The sequence below is a fragment of the Echinops telfairi genome, unplaced genomic scaffold, assembly GCF_000313985.2.
Source record: "Echinops telfairi isolate 266 unplaced genomic scaffold, ASM31398v2 ScPeMD7_9;HRSCAF=40, whole genome shotgun sequence".
NCBI lineage: Eukaryota > Metazoa > Chordata > Mammalia > Afrosoricida > Tenrecidae > Echinops > Echinops telfairi.
The window spans coordinates 5,709,495-5,729,430 of NW_022103906.1; the positions used below are offsets into that span (position 1 = coordinate 5,709,495).

The following is a 19,936-nucleotide window of genomic DNA, read 5'->3' on the forward strand; positions in this document are numbered from 1 at the left end:
TTGGAAGAGAGCTCCTTGGTTAACTTACTGAAAGAGATCAATACTTTTACTCATGACAAAGAAAACTGACCCAACAGAAAGCTCAAATTATAGAACAGTATCATTGATATCACATGCAGGTAAATTTTTCTGAAGATCATCCAACAATGTTTGTAGTAGTACATTAACATAGAGCTGCCACATATTCAAATTATATTCAGAAGAGGATGTTGAACAAGGGATATTAGTGCTGATGTCAGACAACTCTTGGCTGAAAGCAGAGAACACCAGAAAAAATGTATTTGTGTTTTATTGACTGTGACATGGTGTTCAACTGTGTATCAAAACAATCTATGGGCAGCCTTGAAAAGAATGGGAATATCAGAACATTTCCCTGTGCATATTCAGAACTTGTACATGAATCAAGATAGAGTTGTACAAACAAAATAAAGGAATATTTCATGTTTAAAATCAGGAAAGGTTTATCAGCATTGTATCTTTTCACAATATTTTTTCAATCTGTATGCCAAACAAATAAACAGAGAAATTGGATCATATGAAGAAGAATTTGGCATGAGGATTGGAAGAAGGATTATTAAGAATGTATGGCACACAGATAAAAAAACCTTGCTTCCTGAAAGTGAGGACTTGAAACACATCCTGATGAAAATCAAGGTGAGAAAACAATGCCTATAAATGGGGGAACAACTAGGGAATCAAAATCAACAAAGAGGAGGACATACAGATCTGAGATCCTGGGGGTATTGGAACAACAGCAATCTAGCTGAGAAGAATTACAAGAGGCATAAGAAGGACAAGCATGATGGTGGGTTAGGAGGAAGGTCAAAGGAAATAGAGGAAAGAGTGAGGAAGCAAATCTATGGATAGAGGTAGAAGAATTAAGAGCCCCCAATAAAATGATCTTTTTATTAAAATAAATAAATAAAATAATGTCATAGGTTCTATTTACTAGGAAAATATTATAGTTTCTAATTCCCTTCTTTTCTACATAGTTCTAGAGTTGAGGAGGTTAAAATGACTTATCAGCCTTTAGGCTAAGATCAAGTGTAGCATCAGTTATTATCAGTTTAATATAGCTGAGGATGTTAGAAGTAAACATGACAATCCATATATAATGATCCCAAGTCTTAGGACAATGTATTTTCCCTGATTTTGTCTGCTATAACTCTACACTTGTACTCGACGATTTTGTAAGGTCCTTTGGAAGCAAGACCTCACTCAATTGAAAATTAGCTTATAAAATCTAAACACCATTTCACAAGTCACATATTTCTACTGAAAAATTTTAAAATTCTAAAACAGGCCTTATATTAATCTTTGTTATTACTCACCTTACTATATCTCAAATATCTTTCTACACTAATTCTTATGTATAATGAATTGAATCAAAATATATTTTGATCTAAATTAAAAAATGATAAACAAAATTTGATTGTATTTTCATTCATAGCTAACTATCTCTAATGACAACAAAAGTAGAAACAAAAGCTAAAATTTCAAAATACTTTTCAAAAGGGTACAACTAAAAGCCACAAAATCATGGAATACTTCATCTTCAAGGCACCATGTGAAGAACAGAAAGAAGGTTGCACGGAATGCACGTACCCAGTGATTAGAGTTCTCTAAAGGACGTTGGTGCAGACCAAGAAAAAGAATGGTTAAAAGGGTTTCAGTAGCCGTCATCATTGTTGACAAGTTGGATACTCACACACGGCATTCCTCAGGGCAATCTCAATGAAAGGAAATCTATGTTCATGAGCACTTCAAAGTAACGATTCCTAAAACCATAAGTCTATTATTCTTGGGTCCATACCAGCCTTAAGGACTGGTCTGACTTGGTGAAGAGATTAACTGACATCCACAGTGTGAGTCACTTTTGTTATTAAAAGCTTAGTAACAGGTGTCATTTGTTTTAAAAAAATATTACATTCAGAATGTAATTAAGAAAGATAATGCTTTGAAAATGATGATGGTGGCATATGTGCAAATGTGCTTGACACACTGGATGAATGTATGGCTTGTGATAGAGATGTAAGAGCCCTCAATAAAAGTATTATATTAAAAAAAGAATATTCACATTTTCATGCCTCTCCTATAGCTTTTCCATTTAAAAAGTCCTCACTGTTAGATCATTAGACAACATCAAGATACACAGAGTGAGAATGAAATTGTAAAAGATTTTATTTTACTTGGGCTCATAACTCATACTCACAGAAGCACACACAAACTCATGACTCTCAGGTCACCTCTCCATCAGGGCTCCTCCTGATGGAAGAGCCACACTCAGGAAGTCTGTGGCTGTGTGTTTTATTGGATACATTTTCTGAACAAGATCTGTCTGTCTATCTATCTATCTACATATACACAAATATATTATAAATACTTTTATTGAGGGTTCTTACTATCCATTTGAGGGTTCTTACTTGTTATTACTGTAATCCATACATTCATCCATTGTGTCAAGCACATTTGCACATATGCCGCTATTATCATTTTCAAAGCATTCTCTTCCCACTTGAGCCCCTGATATCAGCTCCCCATTTCTGCCCCTCCCTTCCCTACCTTCCCTCCCTCAAGAACCCTTGATAAGTTATAGATGATTATTTCCATATTTTACATTGTCCTCTGTTGCCCCTCACCCACTTTTCCATTATTTGTCTCCCTAGGAGGAAGTTCTAGATTGATCCTTGTGATCAGTTCTCCCTTTCTTTCCCCACTCTCCCCTAATCCTCCTCGTACTCTACTGTCCTTGTTGGCCCTGGGGGGTTTATCTATGCTGGATTCCCTGTGTTGCGGGCTCTCATCTGTAGCAGTGTGCATGCTTTGGTCTGATCTGATTTGTAAGGTAGAATTGAGGTCATGATAGTGGAGGGAAGGAAGCACCGGAGAACTCGAGGAAAGTTGTGCAATTCATCAGTGCTATATTGCACCCTGACTGGCTCATCTCTTCCCTGTGACCCCTCTATGGATGTCCCCTTTTGTACAGATGGGCATTGGGTCTCCACTCCATGCCCCCCCTTTCATATAGGGTATGGTTTTGTTCTGGGTCTTAGATGCCTGATACCTGATCCCATCGACACTTCATGATCACACAGGCTGATGTGCTTCTCCCATGTGGCTTTTGTTGTTTCTTCAGACCTTTAAGACCCCAGATGGTATGCGCTATCATGATGGTGTTGGTGAAGAAAGTTGAAAGTACCATGAACTGCCAGAACAAGCAAATCTTTCTTGGAAGAAGCACAGCCAGAATGCCCCTTAGAAACGAGGATGGCAAAATTTCATCTCACTAATTTGGGCATGGCATCATGAGGGACAAGTCCCTGGACAAAAACATCAAGCTGCATAAAGTAGAGTCGTTAAAAATAAAATAAAATAAATGAAGGCACCCAAGGACATGGATTGACATGGTCCCTACAATAAAAATTGTGAGGATGGTGACACACTTGGTGCGAGACTGAGCCACTTCTGTTCTGTTGTTCATCGGGCTGCTTTGAGTTGGAAGCAACTCTTCAGTCTGGAAAATATTTTCTTCTTTTTTTATATTAGAAGTATCAGTCTTTGTTTGGCAGTAAGATTTGTTGTATTCACCAGCAAACCAAGTGTGCATTTTGTTCTTCTTCTTCTTCTATTACATTGCCTTTTAATTGTGCCTCAAATGCCATAATTAATAAATACTGAGAGACAATGGGATCAATGCAACAAATTTGGAAATACCAGATTCTGAATGAGTTTTATTCAACTATCACTTAATGTCAAGTTAAAGAGTAAGTTAGGATGGGTTGTATAAATAAACAAAACCAGTGACACTCATATATGTATAAGTAAGAACTTTATATCAAGAAATAATTTTATATAAAGTAGGTGTCCCTGTCCAGTCTAACTCAAGTCCATGGGGTAGATGCTAACTGGAACCCTCTTCAGAGTCACAGACTGAGGAAGCTGAAGTATGTGTCTGAGGGCCAGGGGTCTGAAGCTGAGTAATACGATGTAAATCCAAGGTTGGCAGGACCATGGCAGGGCACCCATAGCTTCTTGGGTGGTAGGCTCACATGGGGCCACCCCTGGAGGCAGACACAGAATCCATGCAAGTGGGGAGGATGACGGACATAAGAGAGAATTTCTCACTGTGTCTCATAAAAGGGCCACACTCCCCAGGAGGCATCACCAGGCTACCATCAGATTGACAGGTTGTGCTCCACTCCTACCTCCACACAGATACCATCAAGTTAGCTTAAAATCTAACCACCACAGACCATCCCTTTTCAACTTGACACCTGTACATGACTCTTTAAGTAAACATAATTTCCAAATACCATAACAAGGTACAACTAAAACATGTACAATCAAAAAGGCACCAGCCCCATTTACATCTAATAGTCTAGAAATAAACCAAACAAAATTACTTCATGCCTATCAATTACAGGTCTGTGAGCACATATATCTGGATCATATAATTCCATCAACATGCTCCCTTCACTTGCTTTTCTCTAGACACATTAGGAAAAGAGAAAGCTATTCAGTGGGAATCTACCCTTGTTCCACTTACTTAGGACTAGACACCCATGGAAGTTTGTAAGTAAGACACTTCATGCCTTTATCACCCCCTTTTGACTCTTCTAGGCTGCCTGCACATTCTTTTTAACCAACAGCCCTACAGCGGTGGTCTTCTGACTTCACAAACTTTGCTGACCTAGGCACACATGCCCAGGCAAACTGCTTGCACAAAATTTAAAAAGCCAAAGCATTAATTTTTTTCCTTCAATCCTTCAGCACTTTTAGTTACAAGTCTTTTCAAATGTAAATGTCTAGACACTCAAAGCATTGGGTGGGGCTTTTTTTTAAAAGCCCTATACCATGGGTTCAAATAAACACCCATTTCTTCCAGGCAGTCCCTAATTCTCCTTTGGCCACTTTAGACTCGTATTTCTGCTTTATTGATGTGCGACTGTGTGAGTCTGTAGAGGGCTTCTCCTAGCATCAGACTCATGGACTTGAGTTGGACTGGTGTAGATGCCGTCTTGATATAAAGTTTTTCTTCTACATTTATGAGCATCACTCATAATATATATTAAGAGTGTCACTTATACATTATGAATGCCACTCATAAGTTTTTGGTTGTGTATAGTTTATTTCTCTAAATAACCCAGCTTAACACAGTACATACTATGCTTAATTCTGTAGTTGACTGGCAACTTGGTGCTTGTGCTTACACTGCCAGCTAGTTAATTCCAACTCCTATTGCCACCTTTGAAAAGTTCACAGAGAAACAGCCAGAAGAAAGACTATCAGCGGGCCCACTGATTGCTTCGGGGAAGAGGGATGTGCTCCATTTGTTTATGTTTTCTTGTACCTGAGGGCCAGCTTAAGCTTGTGTTTGCAATATTACTTTTGCTTAGTGATTGAGTACTATAGTGCAAACCCAAATCTATGACTTGGGGGGTCAAACAGATTACTGTTTATCATGGGCTTTTCAGATTGATTGGTAGTAATATCACATGTTTGGCTCTAACCAAAGGCCAGGAAACATTCAGAAACTATTTCCCCTAAAACAGACATGCAAGACTGGGCAACTTTGTTTCTGAACTATATTAGTTATGGTGCAATTTTTTTTATTAGGAATTGTCTTAAGTTTCATAAATCATTATATACAATGGATAGTTTTAAACCACAGAATATTTTAACTATTGGGCCAAATTTTAAAACAATTTTCACAGTGGTTTGAACTTGCTGAGCAGTCTTCTTTTGCTCACTGCTCCTATTAAATAGTCAGATTCATGAGTTAGTCAATAAATGGGTTAAAATCACATAACATATTTGAATCAATATATTTTATATTACCTCCAGAGTCCATAAAAATCTAACAGACTGTGTTGTAGGATACAGCAAGTTTTACTTAATGTTTTTTGTCATTAATATGATGTTCTTCAAAAGAGAAAGATGGTTTGCTCTTCAGAGCAAACTATTTCTGCAGGGTAGAGTGCTAACGTAGCCTCATTCCTGAGTGACATTGTCCTGCTGACCAAACCAGAGTGGAGCAAACTGCTTCTGGTGTCCTGATAATAAGTAGAAAGAACGCTGACAAAACTGTGAAATAATAGTTGTGTGGCAGTTATTGGGTAGTGTCAATTTTGTCACATCGGAAATAGTAGCTAAAATTGAAGTCTGGAGATTAAATTTACAAAAATCAATATTAATTTCCCCAAATGTATCGCTTCTTTAGAAAGACAAAGGATAAAGTTAAATAAAGAAGATACGTTGGGAATCACCATTCCTACAACTATCAATTATTTGATGGCAGTATTCATTCTAAAAATTGTCCAGACAATGGCATTAATTTGGTAGGGAGTTAATTTCCAGAAACTTATGATTTAAAATTTTCTAAATACTGGTACGTTTGATCTCTGGTATCAAGAAACAAAGAAATAATGATAGTAGATGTTTCCCCCCCAGATTAATACTATTCTGAAAAAGGTTACTAAGAATATCCTTTAGACATTCTTGGGTGTAAAATGGACATTGTGTCCATTGTAAAAAAACAATATTTATAGCACCAAAACCATATAAAGAATAATCATAATAGTGAAATTTTGACAAGTAAGTTCACCATTGATAATACTGTCTCAATGAACACACCCTATCATCATTTCTCTGATTTTAGAAAACTAGAAATTTACTGAAGAAACCTGTATTCAGGCAGTAGAGTGCTGCTCCTTCCCTTATATTGATTCTAGTCAGGTGTCCCCATGTGTGTAGAGTAGAATTGTTCCATAGAGTTTTTGTTACATTGATTTTTAGATAGCATATTTTGACTACTCTATACAAACATAAGTAAAATGAAATAAAAATAGTTTCTAAGGCTGTGTGATATGTGAAAGAATGTCTCTATGCCTGTCTTCTCACCTTTAGGTAGATTCAACCATACAACATTAATGGTTTGCACTTTATTGCGACAGATAATCCAGAATTTTTTTAAGGAACAAACTATTAGAATATAAATAGCACTCCATAAGCTCATGTTAAAAAATGATTTGGACAGAAAATAATTTATGTTATATATATTTTCTCATAAATCTACAATAGGTAAAATCCACTTGCCAGTAAAATAATTTAAAAAAACAGTTAATGGGAAGGTGGGGCCAGGTATTGACTGGAAGTGGAATGAGGGAATTTTCTTGGGTCTTGAAAATTACTCATATCCTGAGGGAGGTAGAGTTGTACACAGTTGTCATTTTGTTCCCTGAATACTTAATTCATGTGCACCATAGTGTTACTAAATGATATCTCAATTCAATACGGCTGTCATATTCAACTTATATGATGGCATAACAATGAACGATTTTAGAGAAGTGCATATAAAATTAAATCTTTTACTCAGACATAAAACAAAATACAAGAGAAATCGTCTCTATACTCTGTATGTGATGGAGTCTTAAAATAACTAATATATATTGAAAATATAATCAAATATATTTGAGAAGTATATAAAGTTGATTATGCTTTTATAATAGCAGAAGGAGGGGAAGAGCTCATCTAGAATCATAGTGAATAACTTATTATATTTTTACACTCAGAAGCACACAAGTGTAACGCTGACAAGTTATTACATGATTAATGAAAGTTGCAAAGATAGGTATAGAGGATGTTTCTTTTTGATAAGCATATTGATGATAAGTTGTATATACAGCTATGAAATACATGAAAATAACCTGGATAACACTTAAAAAATGTATGAAAAATAGTAAGTTGTGCCAGAAACTTTATTTTATCATAAAGTACTAAGACTATAATACAGTAAATAAATTCCAGGGGGGAAAGCTTGCATCAGCAAAAGGTCCTATAAACATGACGCTAGGTTTCAAATATGTCTCTACTGATTATGGCTAATAGAGCTGTGCTAGCACAAAATGTGAAGCATTCTATTAAATAATACTGAAGTAGATTGTAATCAAGTTATTAATTAAGTCAGGTACCACTTTGTACGAGAAAAGAATGTTCAGTAATGACTTAATCTAATTTTGCAAACATCAAACACTGTATCGTTCTTCACTAAATTACTTGATACATTGTTGAAAAATCAAAGTTAAAATAGATTGGTACACCTGTAAAACTAAGATATATTTAATAACGGTACATCTTTTTACTAATTCTATCCAGATTACAAAGCGACTCTGAGGGCATAGGCACTTACTCGTTAGACTGCTTAACCCCACGGTCAGCAGTTGCAGAGTGCACCAACCACTTTGTGGGCGAAAGGTGAGGCTTTCTTCTCTTCTGTCTTAAGAGGAGAAGATGCCGGGTCCTATGATCCTCATCGGACAACTTGTACTCAGTTTCCATCTAGCCCTTGGTGAGCCAGGCTTTTTCCTATAAACTACTGGGACTTTAGAGTCTGTCCTTTTGTGCCTCTTAGCAGTCTTGATAAGCCGTATTAGAAAGATTTGATGTGCAAATCCCACTAATCAACTGGACTTTACATCAAAGTCACCTGGAGCAGATTTAAGGAACTGCTAGACTCCATTGAACTGAAGACTGCAAGACACCAATGTGAGGAGAAGCAAGTTGTTACAATCTCAAGGGCATGGGAATGGTAGTCATTAGTGCAGGTCTCTTTCTTTGAGGGTTCCCAGGGAAAGGGGGCCTGGGACGACCACATAGTTATTATGTCAATGCTCGCCTTGCCGCTTTTTGATGTACATTACTCTGATAGGATGCTTCCAGCTCTGTGAATCTGTGGTATTGAATGTTTTGCCCTGTCATCAACCCCTATTGTTGGTGTGAATAGCTCCCAGTCACATAAGCATTTAATCTGCACAATCAATAATTCATGAATTTCAGTTTGAAAAGCCAGACAATACATGTATAATTTACTCTACTGCAGTGTTTTAAATTCTGTACCAGTGACTAAATTAATAATACTATGAAGATAATTGCTTTATGCCCCAGGGATGATTTATAGCATTCTATATAATAAAATGATAATGATATCTTTAAAGTGAACCAGAGACATATATAAAACATAAATATGTTCATGAATTTGGGGCATGCATTTAATTCTAGCCCCCATCTGAGAACAACTGGCTCTTAAGTGGCCCTACTCAATGCTTGCCCTTATAAAAAGATGACTGAAGACTTGGGTGCTATAGGTGATGAAGAAAGAGACAGTGACTTGCTATCTGAAAGAGAAGAATCTGGAGTCTACAGCCTTGTCTACAAACAAGCAAGCGAAATCCACATGGAAGAAACACACCAGTCTGTGTAATCTAAGGATTGTAAATAATAAAATCCAAATCAAAAGGAGGAAACACTATCCGAGCTTAAATTGTCAGCGGATATAGGTGACAGTGGAAAAGCAGATGCCATATGCAGGGTTCCCACATGGATTAATCCTCAGCGAGTCCCCTCTGAGCACAGTCAAATGATTTGGATAGCCTTGCTTTCGGGCAGACTAGTGTGAAGTTGATAATAGCAGAGGTAGCTAGGTTAATGTGTGATTCCTTATCATTTGATCTCTCTTTTGATCCACATTAAAGTTGTTTCAGCTTTTAATATTTCTGCTTTCTTTTCCATTGAGGTTTTTCTCTGTTTTTGTTTTTACAGTGTTGTTGTTTAGTTTTTGTTGTTGTTCACTTCCTATTTGTGTTATGTGTGATTTTCTGTATGTGAAATTGAGGATAGGTAAATATATAAAGATAATAACTGAATTAATAACTACCTGGGGTCATGCCAGGGAAGGATGGGGGAAATGGAACTAAAAACAATGAATACTAGAACTAAAATGATTTGAAATTTTTGCAAAACACTTCTTAACATAATTTAACTATTAAGTTGTATGATATGTAAATTTTGATCCCATAAAACTAATTTTTAAAAATCCTAGGGAATAATTCCACTCAGTCCTGTAGGGTCTCTATGAATCAGTGTGACTCAGTATATTCTTTTCATCTTTCAGAGTCACTGTACCAGAAAGAACTATTGGACATCCCACCATTTCTAGCATATGAGCAAAAACCAATGATACTGAAAGAAGTACAAAATGCACTGAATGCATTAGCAAAAATAAATTTCAAAAAAGCCTGCAGGAACTGATGGAATCCCTATTGAAATGTGTCAGAAAGCTGAAGAAGCACTGGAAACACTCACTTATCTATGCCTGGAAATTTGGAAGATAGCTACTTGGCCAACTGACTGGAAGAGATCCATATTTGTGCCCACTCCAAAGAAAGGTGACCCAATAGAATGCTCAAACTTTATAATGATAATATTGATATCGCACACAAGTAAAATCGTGTGCAAACAATGGTTGCAGCAGTACATTGACAGGAATGCCAGAAGGTCAGGCCAGATTCAGAAGAGAATATGGAACAAAGGATATCATTGCCGATGTCAGATGACTCTTGGCTCAAGCAGTGCATACCAGTAAGATGTTTACCTGTGTTTCATTGACTATGTAAAGACATTCAACTGTGTGGACCATAATAAACTGTGCATAATCTTGAGAAGAAAGGGAATTCCAGAACACTTAATTGTGATCAGTTGGGATTTGTACATGGATCAAGAGGCAGTTGTGCGATAAGAACAGGGAATTGTGCAGGGGTTAAAATCATGAAAGGTATGTGTCAGGGTTATATTCTCTCACCATATTTGTTCAATCCTTCGGCTGAGCAAATCATCAGAGAAGCTGAATTACGGAGTATGGCATCAGGACTGGAGAAAGGCTTATTGACAAACTGTAACATGCAGATGACAACCTCGTTTGCTAACAGTGAGGAAGAGTTGAAGCACTTGCTGATGAACACCCAGGATTGTGGCCTTCATTATGGATTACAACTCAATGTAAGGAAGAATAAAATCCTCACATGAGGAACAAGAGGTAACATCATGGTAAATGTAGTAAAGATTAAAGTTATCAAGGATTTTGTCTTTCTTGGGTCCAAAATCAATGTTTATGGAAGCAACAGTTATGAGACCAAAGACATATTGCATTAGGTAAATTTGGTGCACAAGACCACTAAAAGAGTTGAAGAGCAAGGATATTACTTTGAGGACTGTGTTAGACAGGGTTCTCTTGAGAAACAAAACCAGGATGCTAATAATTTTATATATATTTATACAGATAGATATATAACATCTGAAATAAACATTTAATTAAATTATAAAGCAGACTCACACCCTGGCGCAGGAGGCGGGCGGCCGGGCCCCACCGGCCCCCCATGGACGCCCCCGGCTCGGGGCGCTGAGACCCCTGCGTCGCTGCCCAGCTCAGTCCAGCGCGCCACGCCGAGGGACTCCAGAACAGGACAAGACTGCGGACCTATCACCACCCCCCAGCCCCAGTCTAGGACACCCCACCCTCCCCATAGATCCAACTTGCCCCCCAGCTCTCTCTGCCCCTCCCTGGCCCCTCCCACTGCCCGCCCCCCCTTGGGGCGCAGGGCATGGTGTGAAGGCCAAGTGCTTAGGTGGGCACCATGGGTGCTGTGCCCTAGGGCCCGGGTGGTGGGGGTGGGTGGCCTGTGGGTGTGCCGGGGGGGGGCCCGTGTGCCCACCCCAGTCTCTTGGCGTGCTGGAGTGCATCCTGGATGGGATTAAAGTGAATGGAACAGAAGCCAAGCAAGCTGGAGTGTGGGTCGGACCCAGAGGAGAACAGTGCCAGGTCCCCCGATGGAAAGCGAAAAAGAAAGAATGGCCAATGTCCCCTGAAAACCAGCATGTCAGGGTATATCCCTAGCTACCTGGACAAAGACGAGCAGTGTGTCATGTGCGGGGACAAGGCAACCGGTTATCACTACCGCTGCATCACTTGTGAAGGCTGCAAGGGCTTCTTTCGCCGCACAATCCAGAAGAACCTCCACCCCACCTACTCCTGCAAATATGACAGCTGCTGTGTCATCGACAAGATCACCCGCAACCAGTGCCAGCTGTGCCGCTTCCGGAAGTGCATCGCTGTGGGCATGGCTATGGACTTGGTTCTAGATGACTCAAAGCGGGTGGCCAAGCGCAAGCTGATCGAGCAGAACCGGGATAGGCGGCGGAAGGAGATGATCTGCTCACTGCAGCAGCGGCCAGAGCCCACTCCTGAGGAGTGGGACCTGATCCACGTCGCCACGGAGGCCCATCGCAGCACTAACGCGCAGGGCAGCCACTGGAAGCAGAGGCGGAAATTCCTGCCGGATGACATTGGCCAGTCCCCCATCGTCTCAATGCCGGACGGAGACAAGGTGGACCTAGAGGCCTTCAGCGAGTTTACCAAGATCATCACCCCAGCCATCACCCGTGTGGTGTGGTAGACTTTGCCAAAAAACTACCCATGTTCTCTGAGCTGCCTTGCGAAGACCAGATCATCCTCCTGAAGGGGTGCTGCATGGAGATCATGTCCCTGCGGGCGGCTGTCAGCTACGACCCTGAGAGCGACACTCTGAAGCTGAGCGGGGAGATGGCTGTCAAGCGCGAGCAGCTCAAGACGGCGGCCTGGGCGTGGTCTCTGATGCCATCTTTGAACTGGGCAAGTCCCTCTCTGCCTTTAACCTGGATGACACAGAAGTGGCTCTGCTGCAGGCTGTGCTGCTAATGCCAACAGACCGCTCTGGCCTGCTGTGTGTGGACAAGATCGAGAAGAGTCAGGAAGCCTACCTGCTGGCGTTCGAGCACTACGTCAACCACCGCAAACACAACATTCCGCACTTCTGGTCCAAGCTGCTGATGAAAGAGAGAGAAGTGCAGAGTTCGATTCTGTACAAGGGGGCAGCGGCAGAAGGCCGGCCGGGCGGGTCACTGGGCGTCCACCCGGAAGGACAGCAGCTTCTTGGAATGCATGTTGTTCAGGGTCCGCAGGTCCGGCAGCTTGAGCAGCAGCTTGGTGAAGCGGGAAGTCTCCAAGGGCCGGTTCTTCAGCACCAGAGCCCGAAGAGCCCGCAGCAGCGTCTCCTGGAGCTGCTCCACAGAAGCGGAATCCTCGGTGCCCGAGCGGTCTATGGGGAGGACGACAGCAGTGAGGCAGGCTCCTCCTCAAGCTCCTCCTCTGACGAGGACCCAGAGGCCAGCGAGGACCCAGCCAGCAAGGTGGCCTCCCTCCCTGAAGCCCCTCAGGGGGCCCCCTCCGGAGAAGGAGGAGAAGAAGGAGAAGGTAGGAGCGACTACCCCTCCTCCTCCCAGGCCTCTGCCCAGAAAGCAGGAGGTACCTGATGACTCGACCTGGTCTCCTCCCACCCCTCCAGCCCACTCTCCTCCTTCCCAGAATAGGCCCCCCATGGCGCCAGGCTCCCTTGTTGTTGGCCCTGTAGTTCCCGCTGCCTGGGACGCCCTTCCTCTGCCTGGCAACATCATACTTGTCCTTTGAAGCCCCACTTCAGTGTCACCTCCTCTCCCAGCTCCCCCCAGGCGGAAATAGTTGTCTGCGCTCCTAAAGCCCTCCCTCGGTGCCTGCTTCTACTGTGACACTTCTCCCACTGTTTTATAATTAGTTGGGCATGAGTCTTGTCTCCCAAGCTAGACTGTGTCTTAATCGTGTCTGTATCTCTAGCGCCTGGTGCAGGGCCTGGCATAGCGTAGGGACTCCATAAAAGGTGTGTTGAATTGAAAAAAAAAAAAAAAAAGCAGTACAAATGACTCAGTGCAACTCACTCCCGTGAGACAGCTGTGAGACACTGGCAGTCCTTCAAGTCTTTAGGGCCGCTGGGTAGTCCTCTGTAGAGCAATTATGCTATCAGTGCACAGGCAGCAAACAGCAAGTCACCAACAGTTAGCCAGATGACAGGGTCTGACAGTCCCCAGCTCAAGAGATGTGAATTCCAATGGTGTGGTGAAGCAGGTCTTGAAGGAACCTCAAATTACAGTGACACAGTCCACGGGTTAGGTGTCCCACAGGTAGTGTAGCTTGCAAATTGAAGAACAGAACAAACAAAGCAGCTGCACAGTCCTCCAATGTTCAAAGAGCAAGAGACAAAAAAGGCAAGGCTCGCCGAGCCATTTATCTCCCACCCTTCAATTAATCCTACATGTGTTTATCAGTCAGGTTGGCACAATAAACTAACTACCTCAAGGACTAAGGTGCACCTGACCCGAACCATGATTTTTTCCATTACATCATATGCATGTGAAAGTTGAACATTGAAAAAGGAAGACCGTAGAGGAACAATTACATTTGAATTGTGGTGCTGTAGAAGATTGTTGACAGTAACATGGACTGCTCAAAGGACAAACCCATCTGTTTCCGAAGAAGTGAGGCCAGAGTGCTCCTGAGAGTCAAGGATTGTGAGACTTCATCTTACATACTTTGGACATTTTGTCAGGAGAGTCCAGTCTCTGGAGAAGCACATCATGTCTGGTAAAAGGTAAGGGTGGTGAGAAAGAGTAAGGCCCTCAAGGACATGGACTGACCACAGTGGCTGCATCTGTGGGCTCAGGCATCAAAACAATTGTGAGGAGGATCATGCAGGAATGTAGTGCTTTACTCTGTTGTGTATAGGGTTGGTATGGGTTGGAGCTGACTCGATGCCACCTAATACCTATTGCTGTGAACAGGCTAACAAATTCTAACCTTCAAAGAATCATTATCCTTCTCACTGTAATCTATGCCTATGCACATCCACTTGTAACTTCTTAGCACACCCTTTATGATGGCTGCTACTAAATATACATTATTTTCATTTTCAATTAGCACTCCATTAATAAATCCATGTCCTATTAATAAGAAGTCATTTCAAACTTTTTCTTTTCTCCATCCACTTTTAGCTGTTGAACTCAATATGTCATCCATAGAAGTCAATAAATTATCTGATGAGAATGCTGTGTGTCCCATTTTTAAATCAGAAGATAATGTGCATATATACCTATATGTTCTACCTTGCTGTTGCAATGAATGCATGCCCCATGGTTGGCTCCTATAACTTACACGCTTGATTTTTCCTCTTACTTCCTGGGATGTCCCTTATGCCTCATAACTAGAACTTTTCTCCTTGTGTTCTATAATGTTTAGCCTTTACCATGTCTTTTTAATCTGTCTGGGAGCCATACATATGCTAATGACTTCCAAACTATCATCATTTCCTGGTTTTCCTGACAAATTCACAACCGCTAGTTTTAAATAAAATTCAAAACTTCACCTTCATATTTTCTGGACCACGTATATGCTGCAGCAGTAACATCAACAGAGAGCTGTCACTGAGTTAAGCTAGATTCAGAAGACATGGGATGTGGGATACCTAGCTGACACCAGCTAGACCTTGAGTGAAAGCAGACAATATAGGAAAGATGTTTACGTAGCTTTTATTGACTCTGAAGATGCACTTGATTGTGTGAATCATAGGTATCATACTTGGATAATCAATACCAAACGCATTGCCTTCAAGTCAATTCCAAATCAAAATAAGCATATAAAACAGAACAGAACTATTTACAGGGTTTCCAAAGCTGAAAATCTTTATGGAAGCAACAGTAACATTTTTCTCCCATGGAGTGGCTGTTGGGTTCAGAATGCCAGCCTTTTGATTGGCAGGAAAGCATTTAATTCAGTATTCCTTATATTATAGTTACAAGTGCTTTATCAGATATGTGTTTTACAAATATTTTCTACGTGTGTGGCTTGTTTTATTTTCATTCTATTGACAACATATTTAGTGGCACATGGATTTCATTTTAATTAAACTTAATTTGTCATTTATTTTCTTGTTTATGCATCAGGCCTTTGGTATTTTATACAAGCTGTCATCTTCAAACCCTAAATCCCCACGCTTTTTAAGTTGTTATTTTAAAGTTCTATAGATTTAGTCTTACATTTAGAACTATCATGAATTTGTAATCAATATCTTTTTATATGTGTTTGTCTAATAAGTAAAGTTTTTGTCTTTAGTTCACTTTTAAAAGTGCATGCATGTTATATATTCAGCTTTCCTTTTCAGAAGAATAGTATGTATTATACATTGTCAGTAGAACTTTCAATTCTTATTATTGTTGAAACTAAAATGATTACACTTTGAATAAGGAAAATGTCAAGATGATAATGGTGCACAAAAGATACTAATTACAAACCTACTACTCAATATTTGGGAAAATATTATATATGAAGATTAAAAGTATTAATAGGAATATTTAAAATTTTGCTTACTTACAATATTGAAATGTTGTAAGTTGAAATGTTGAAACATATCTAAATATCTCATGCAAACTAAAGACAGTTTGAATTCCTGGAATCAAAATTTATTTTGTTTGAGTTAATACAACTTTATAGTCTGCAAATTAGTGTGATATTGCCCAGTGAGATTAATTGGTTTTCCCATGATATCTTATAGAACATTGTGAGAGAAAATATTTCTAGCTCCCACTTCATATCATATTATACTCACTTGATTAATTATAGGGGTATTTGAATTCATTTGAAATATCTTATTTGTGAGCTATTTCTTTGAAATATCTTATTTGTGAGCTATTTCTTCTGATATATATATAAAATTTAGGCACCAAGTTTGAAATCTGGACTAATCCAATGTTTCACATTGAATAATTCATAATAATAATATTCATGTTTCACATTGAATAAAGTCAAGGAAATAAGAATTTCTGAAAACAGTATTATAGTTTTATTTGCTAAAATTTCAGCAAACTATTTCATGGATGATAGTGAAGATGGAAAATTAAAAATTGACACTACACACACTAGTTGTTATGGATTCAATTTAATCTCCCCAGGTATGTGCTATAAACCCTATCCTACCACTCATATGGTCAGCTTGCTATATTCTGTTGCCTTAAATGATGCTGTAATACTGGAAGCAATGCCACCAGTATTTCAAATACCAGCAGGGTCACCCAGGGTTAACAAGTTTCAGAGGCGCTTCCAGCTAAACAGAGTAGAAGATCAAATAGCTGGTCCAGTTCAGAGAAATTAGTCACCAAAAACTATGCTCTTAACAGCCAGCCTTTTTATGGTATAGTGCCAGAAGATGAGGCTCTCAGGCTGGAAAACACTCCGACTATCACAGTGGAAGGCCTGTCTCCTAAATCAAAGTCAACTTTCACGATATGGGTGTGGCAAACGTTTGGGTTCCTTCATTTGCTGACATAGCATAACCCCAAATGAGAAGAAACAGTCTTAATCATTCGTTAAAAAATAGAACATAGAATATAGAAAGTATGAATCTGGAAAACTTGGAAGTTGCTAAAAATGAAAGAATCAGTAAAGATCAGTATTCTAGATATTAATTAGTGAGATGAAATGAACTGTTCTAGACAATTTTGAAACAAACAATAATATGGTCTGCATACCAGACTGGCAAGTGGAAGACAAGTGGTGTCTCATGTTCATCAAAGAGAACATTCACCACCTCTCCTGAAACACAATGTTATTAGTGATTAGATAATATGCATATGCCTACAAGGAGGAATGGATAATATGAATGCTATTCAAATTTACAAACTAATAACTAATGCCAATGCTGAGAAAATTGAAGAGTTTTATCAGCATATGCAGCCTGAAATTGATGAAACATGCAATCACTGTCCATTGATGATAATTACTGATGATTGGATGTAAAATTTGGAAGCAAAGCAGAAAGATTAGCAGTTGCAAACTATTGCCATGGTAATAGAAAGCAGAAATCACATGATAGGATTAGAAAAAATTATAATGATGTATTTATTTTATTTTTTATTTTTTAATGATATATTTATTGCAAATTATTTTTAACAGCATAAATGACAACTATACACATGGACCTCCATGGATGAAATATATAAAAATTAAATTGAATACATTAATGGAAAGACATAATGGAAAGGTCAATGTCATCAGTCAAAAATACAGCTAGGGGCCAACTGCAGAACAAATAACCAATTGCTCATCTACAAGTTAAACATGAAGAAATTTAATCTGCAAGATTAAAAATATGCCCTTGAACATATTCCACCTGAAATTACAAATGATCCCATGAATGAAATTGACACAATAAGCACTAATGACCAAAGACTAGCTGTCTTGTGGGATGACATCAAACAAATAATAGATGAATAAATCAAAAGGTCATTAGAAAGATTGGAAATTAGAAGAAAGACCAAAATAAATATCAGAAGTGTCATTGAAACTTCCTCTTGAACATCCCAAAACAACTCACTGCCATCTAGTCAATTCGAACTCATAGCAAATATATAGGAAGGTTAGAGCAACACCTCTGGATTTCATGGGAGTAGAAATCCTCATCTTTCTCCCATGGAGCAGCTGGTAGTTTGAACTGCTAACCTTGTGGTTAGCAGCTCAAAACATCATCCACTATAGTAGGTCTCCTTATAGCAGGCAATCATAAAAATAGACCTAACTTCAGTTTATTAGCCATTGATTATTCTGTCTCCCTTATTCACGGTTCAGCTTTTGAAAATACCTTGGTTGGTTCAGACGTGCAATGTTTACAGAGTACATCTATTCTTTTTTTTAACATTTTAGCGAGAACTTTTGCAGCAGATTTGCCTAATGGAATATGTTGTTTGATTTTTTGACTACTGCTTTCATGAGTGTTGATTGTGGGTCCAAGTAAAAAGAAATATTTGGCAACATCAGTATTTTCTCTATTTATCATGATGTTGTTGGATTTTCTAGTTCTAAGAATTTTTATTTTAAGATTCTAAGGTATAATTAATATTCAGTCCTGTTGGTGAAATGAGATATGTTTTGGGGCTAATAACTTTAAGATCTGCAGTTGAACTCTACCAGCTGTTCATGTGGAGAAAGATAAGACTATTTGGTTCCCATAAAAATTCATATTCTCAAAAACCCTATATATGGTTGCTGTATGTTGAATTGACTTTATGCAGTGGTTAATTAAGTTAATAATAATTAATACTGACCTCAAATGAAGAATATCTTGACTCATGTTAGATGCATCTTGCCTGAAAGCATATAATACCAGGAAGATACTAACAAGATGTGTTAGACAGGGTTCTTTAGAGAAACAAAACCAGGACACTTATGATGATTAGATAGATAGGAAGATGATAGATAGATGATAGATAGATGATAGATAGATAGATAGATAGATAGATAGATAGATAGATAGATAGATAGAAAGATAGATGATAAATAGAACACGGAAGAATATAACAGCTAATTAGTCCACACAGCATTACAGAGGGCTCAGTTAAACTCACTTCTGTGAAACAATTGATATACTGGAAGTCCTTCGACTCTTGAGGGCTGCTTGGTCCAAGGTCAAGGAAGCAGGCAGCTGAGTTTTCTGAAGTGAAAGGCAATCCAACCACAGGCAACAAACAGCAGGGTGGGTCACCAATGACAGTCAACAAGACCACACTGTCCAAGGCTGGACAGTCCCAAGCTGAAGCAATGTATACATTAGCAGAGTGGCGAAGGAGGTCTTGAAGGAACCTCAAGCTCTAGTGACATTATCCATAGGTTGGCAGTCCCACAGATAGTGTAACTCATGAGTTGAGGCAGAGAACTCACTAAGGCAGCTGCACACTGGTCCGATCACCAGAGAGCAAGAGAGAGAGAAAGGCGGGGCTTCCCGAGCCATTAACCTCTTTGCCCTCCAATCAAACTGTGACCTTATTAATCCCACATGTTCCTATTGGCCAGGTTGGCACAATAAACCTAGCTATCACACAAGAGTTCCACTAACTGTATACGGAAATTTTACTGTGTGAACCATAACAAATTCTTGGAAGCACTGCAAAGAATTGGAATTCCAGAACACGTTATTGTGCTTATGTAGAACCTGTACATTGAAAAAGAGACAGTGCTAGAATAGAAGAAAAGGATATTGTATGGTTCAAATTTAGGAAATATACCCTGTTTCCCCAAAAATGAGACAATGTCTTATATTAATTTTTTGCTCCCAAAGATGTGCTAGGTCTTATTTTCAGGGGATGTCTTATTTTTCCAGGAAGAAGAATACGGTACATATTTATTGTTGAACACCAGAAAAAGGAAATTTAT

General features: G+C 39.3%; 1 protein-coding gene and 1 non-coding gene across 2 annotated transcripts; both read left to right on the forward strand.

Annotated features, from left to right (window-relative positions):
• Positions 1-1,014: 1,014 nt before the first annotated feature.
• LOC115868314 lies at positions 1,015-1,201 on the forward strand. The gene has a single exon (XR_004045506.1). It is a non-coding gene; the product is annotated as a U2 spliceosomal RNA (small nuclear RNA).
• A 9,967-nt stretch (positions 1,202-11,168) lies between these two features.
• Positions 11,169-13,182, forward strand: LOC101663528 (thyroid hormone receptor alpha-like). The gene is given in 3 exon segments (XM_013005907.3): positions 11,169-12,275; positions 12,278-12,458; positions 12,461-13,182. Coding segments are annotated over 3 exon segments (1,584 nt in total). The 5' UTR covers positions 11,169-11,594.
• The last annotated feature ends 6,754 nt before the right edge of the window (positions 13,183-19,936 follow it).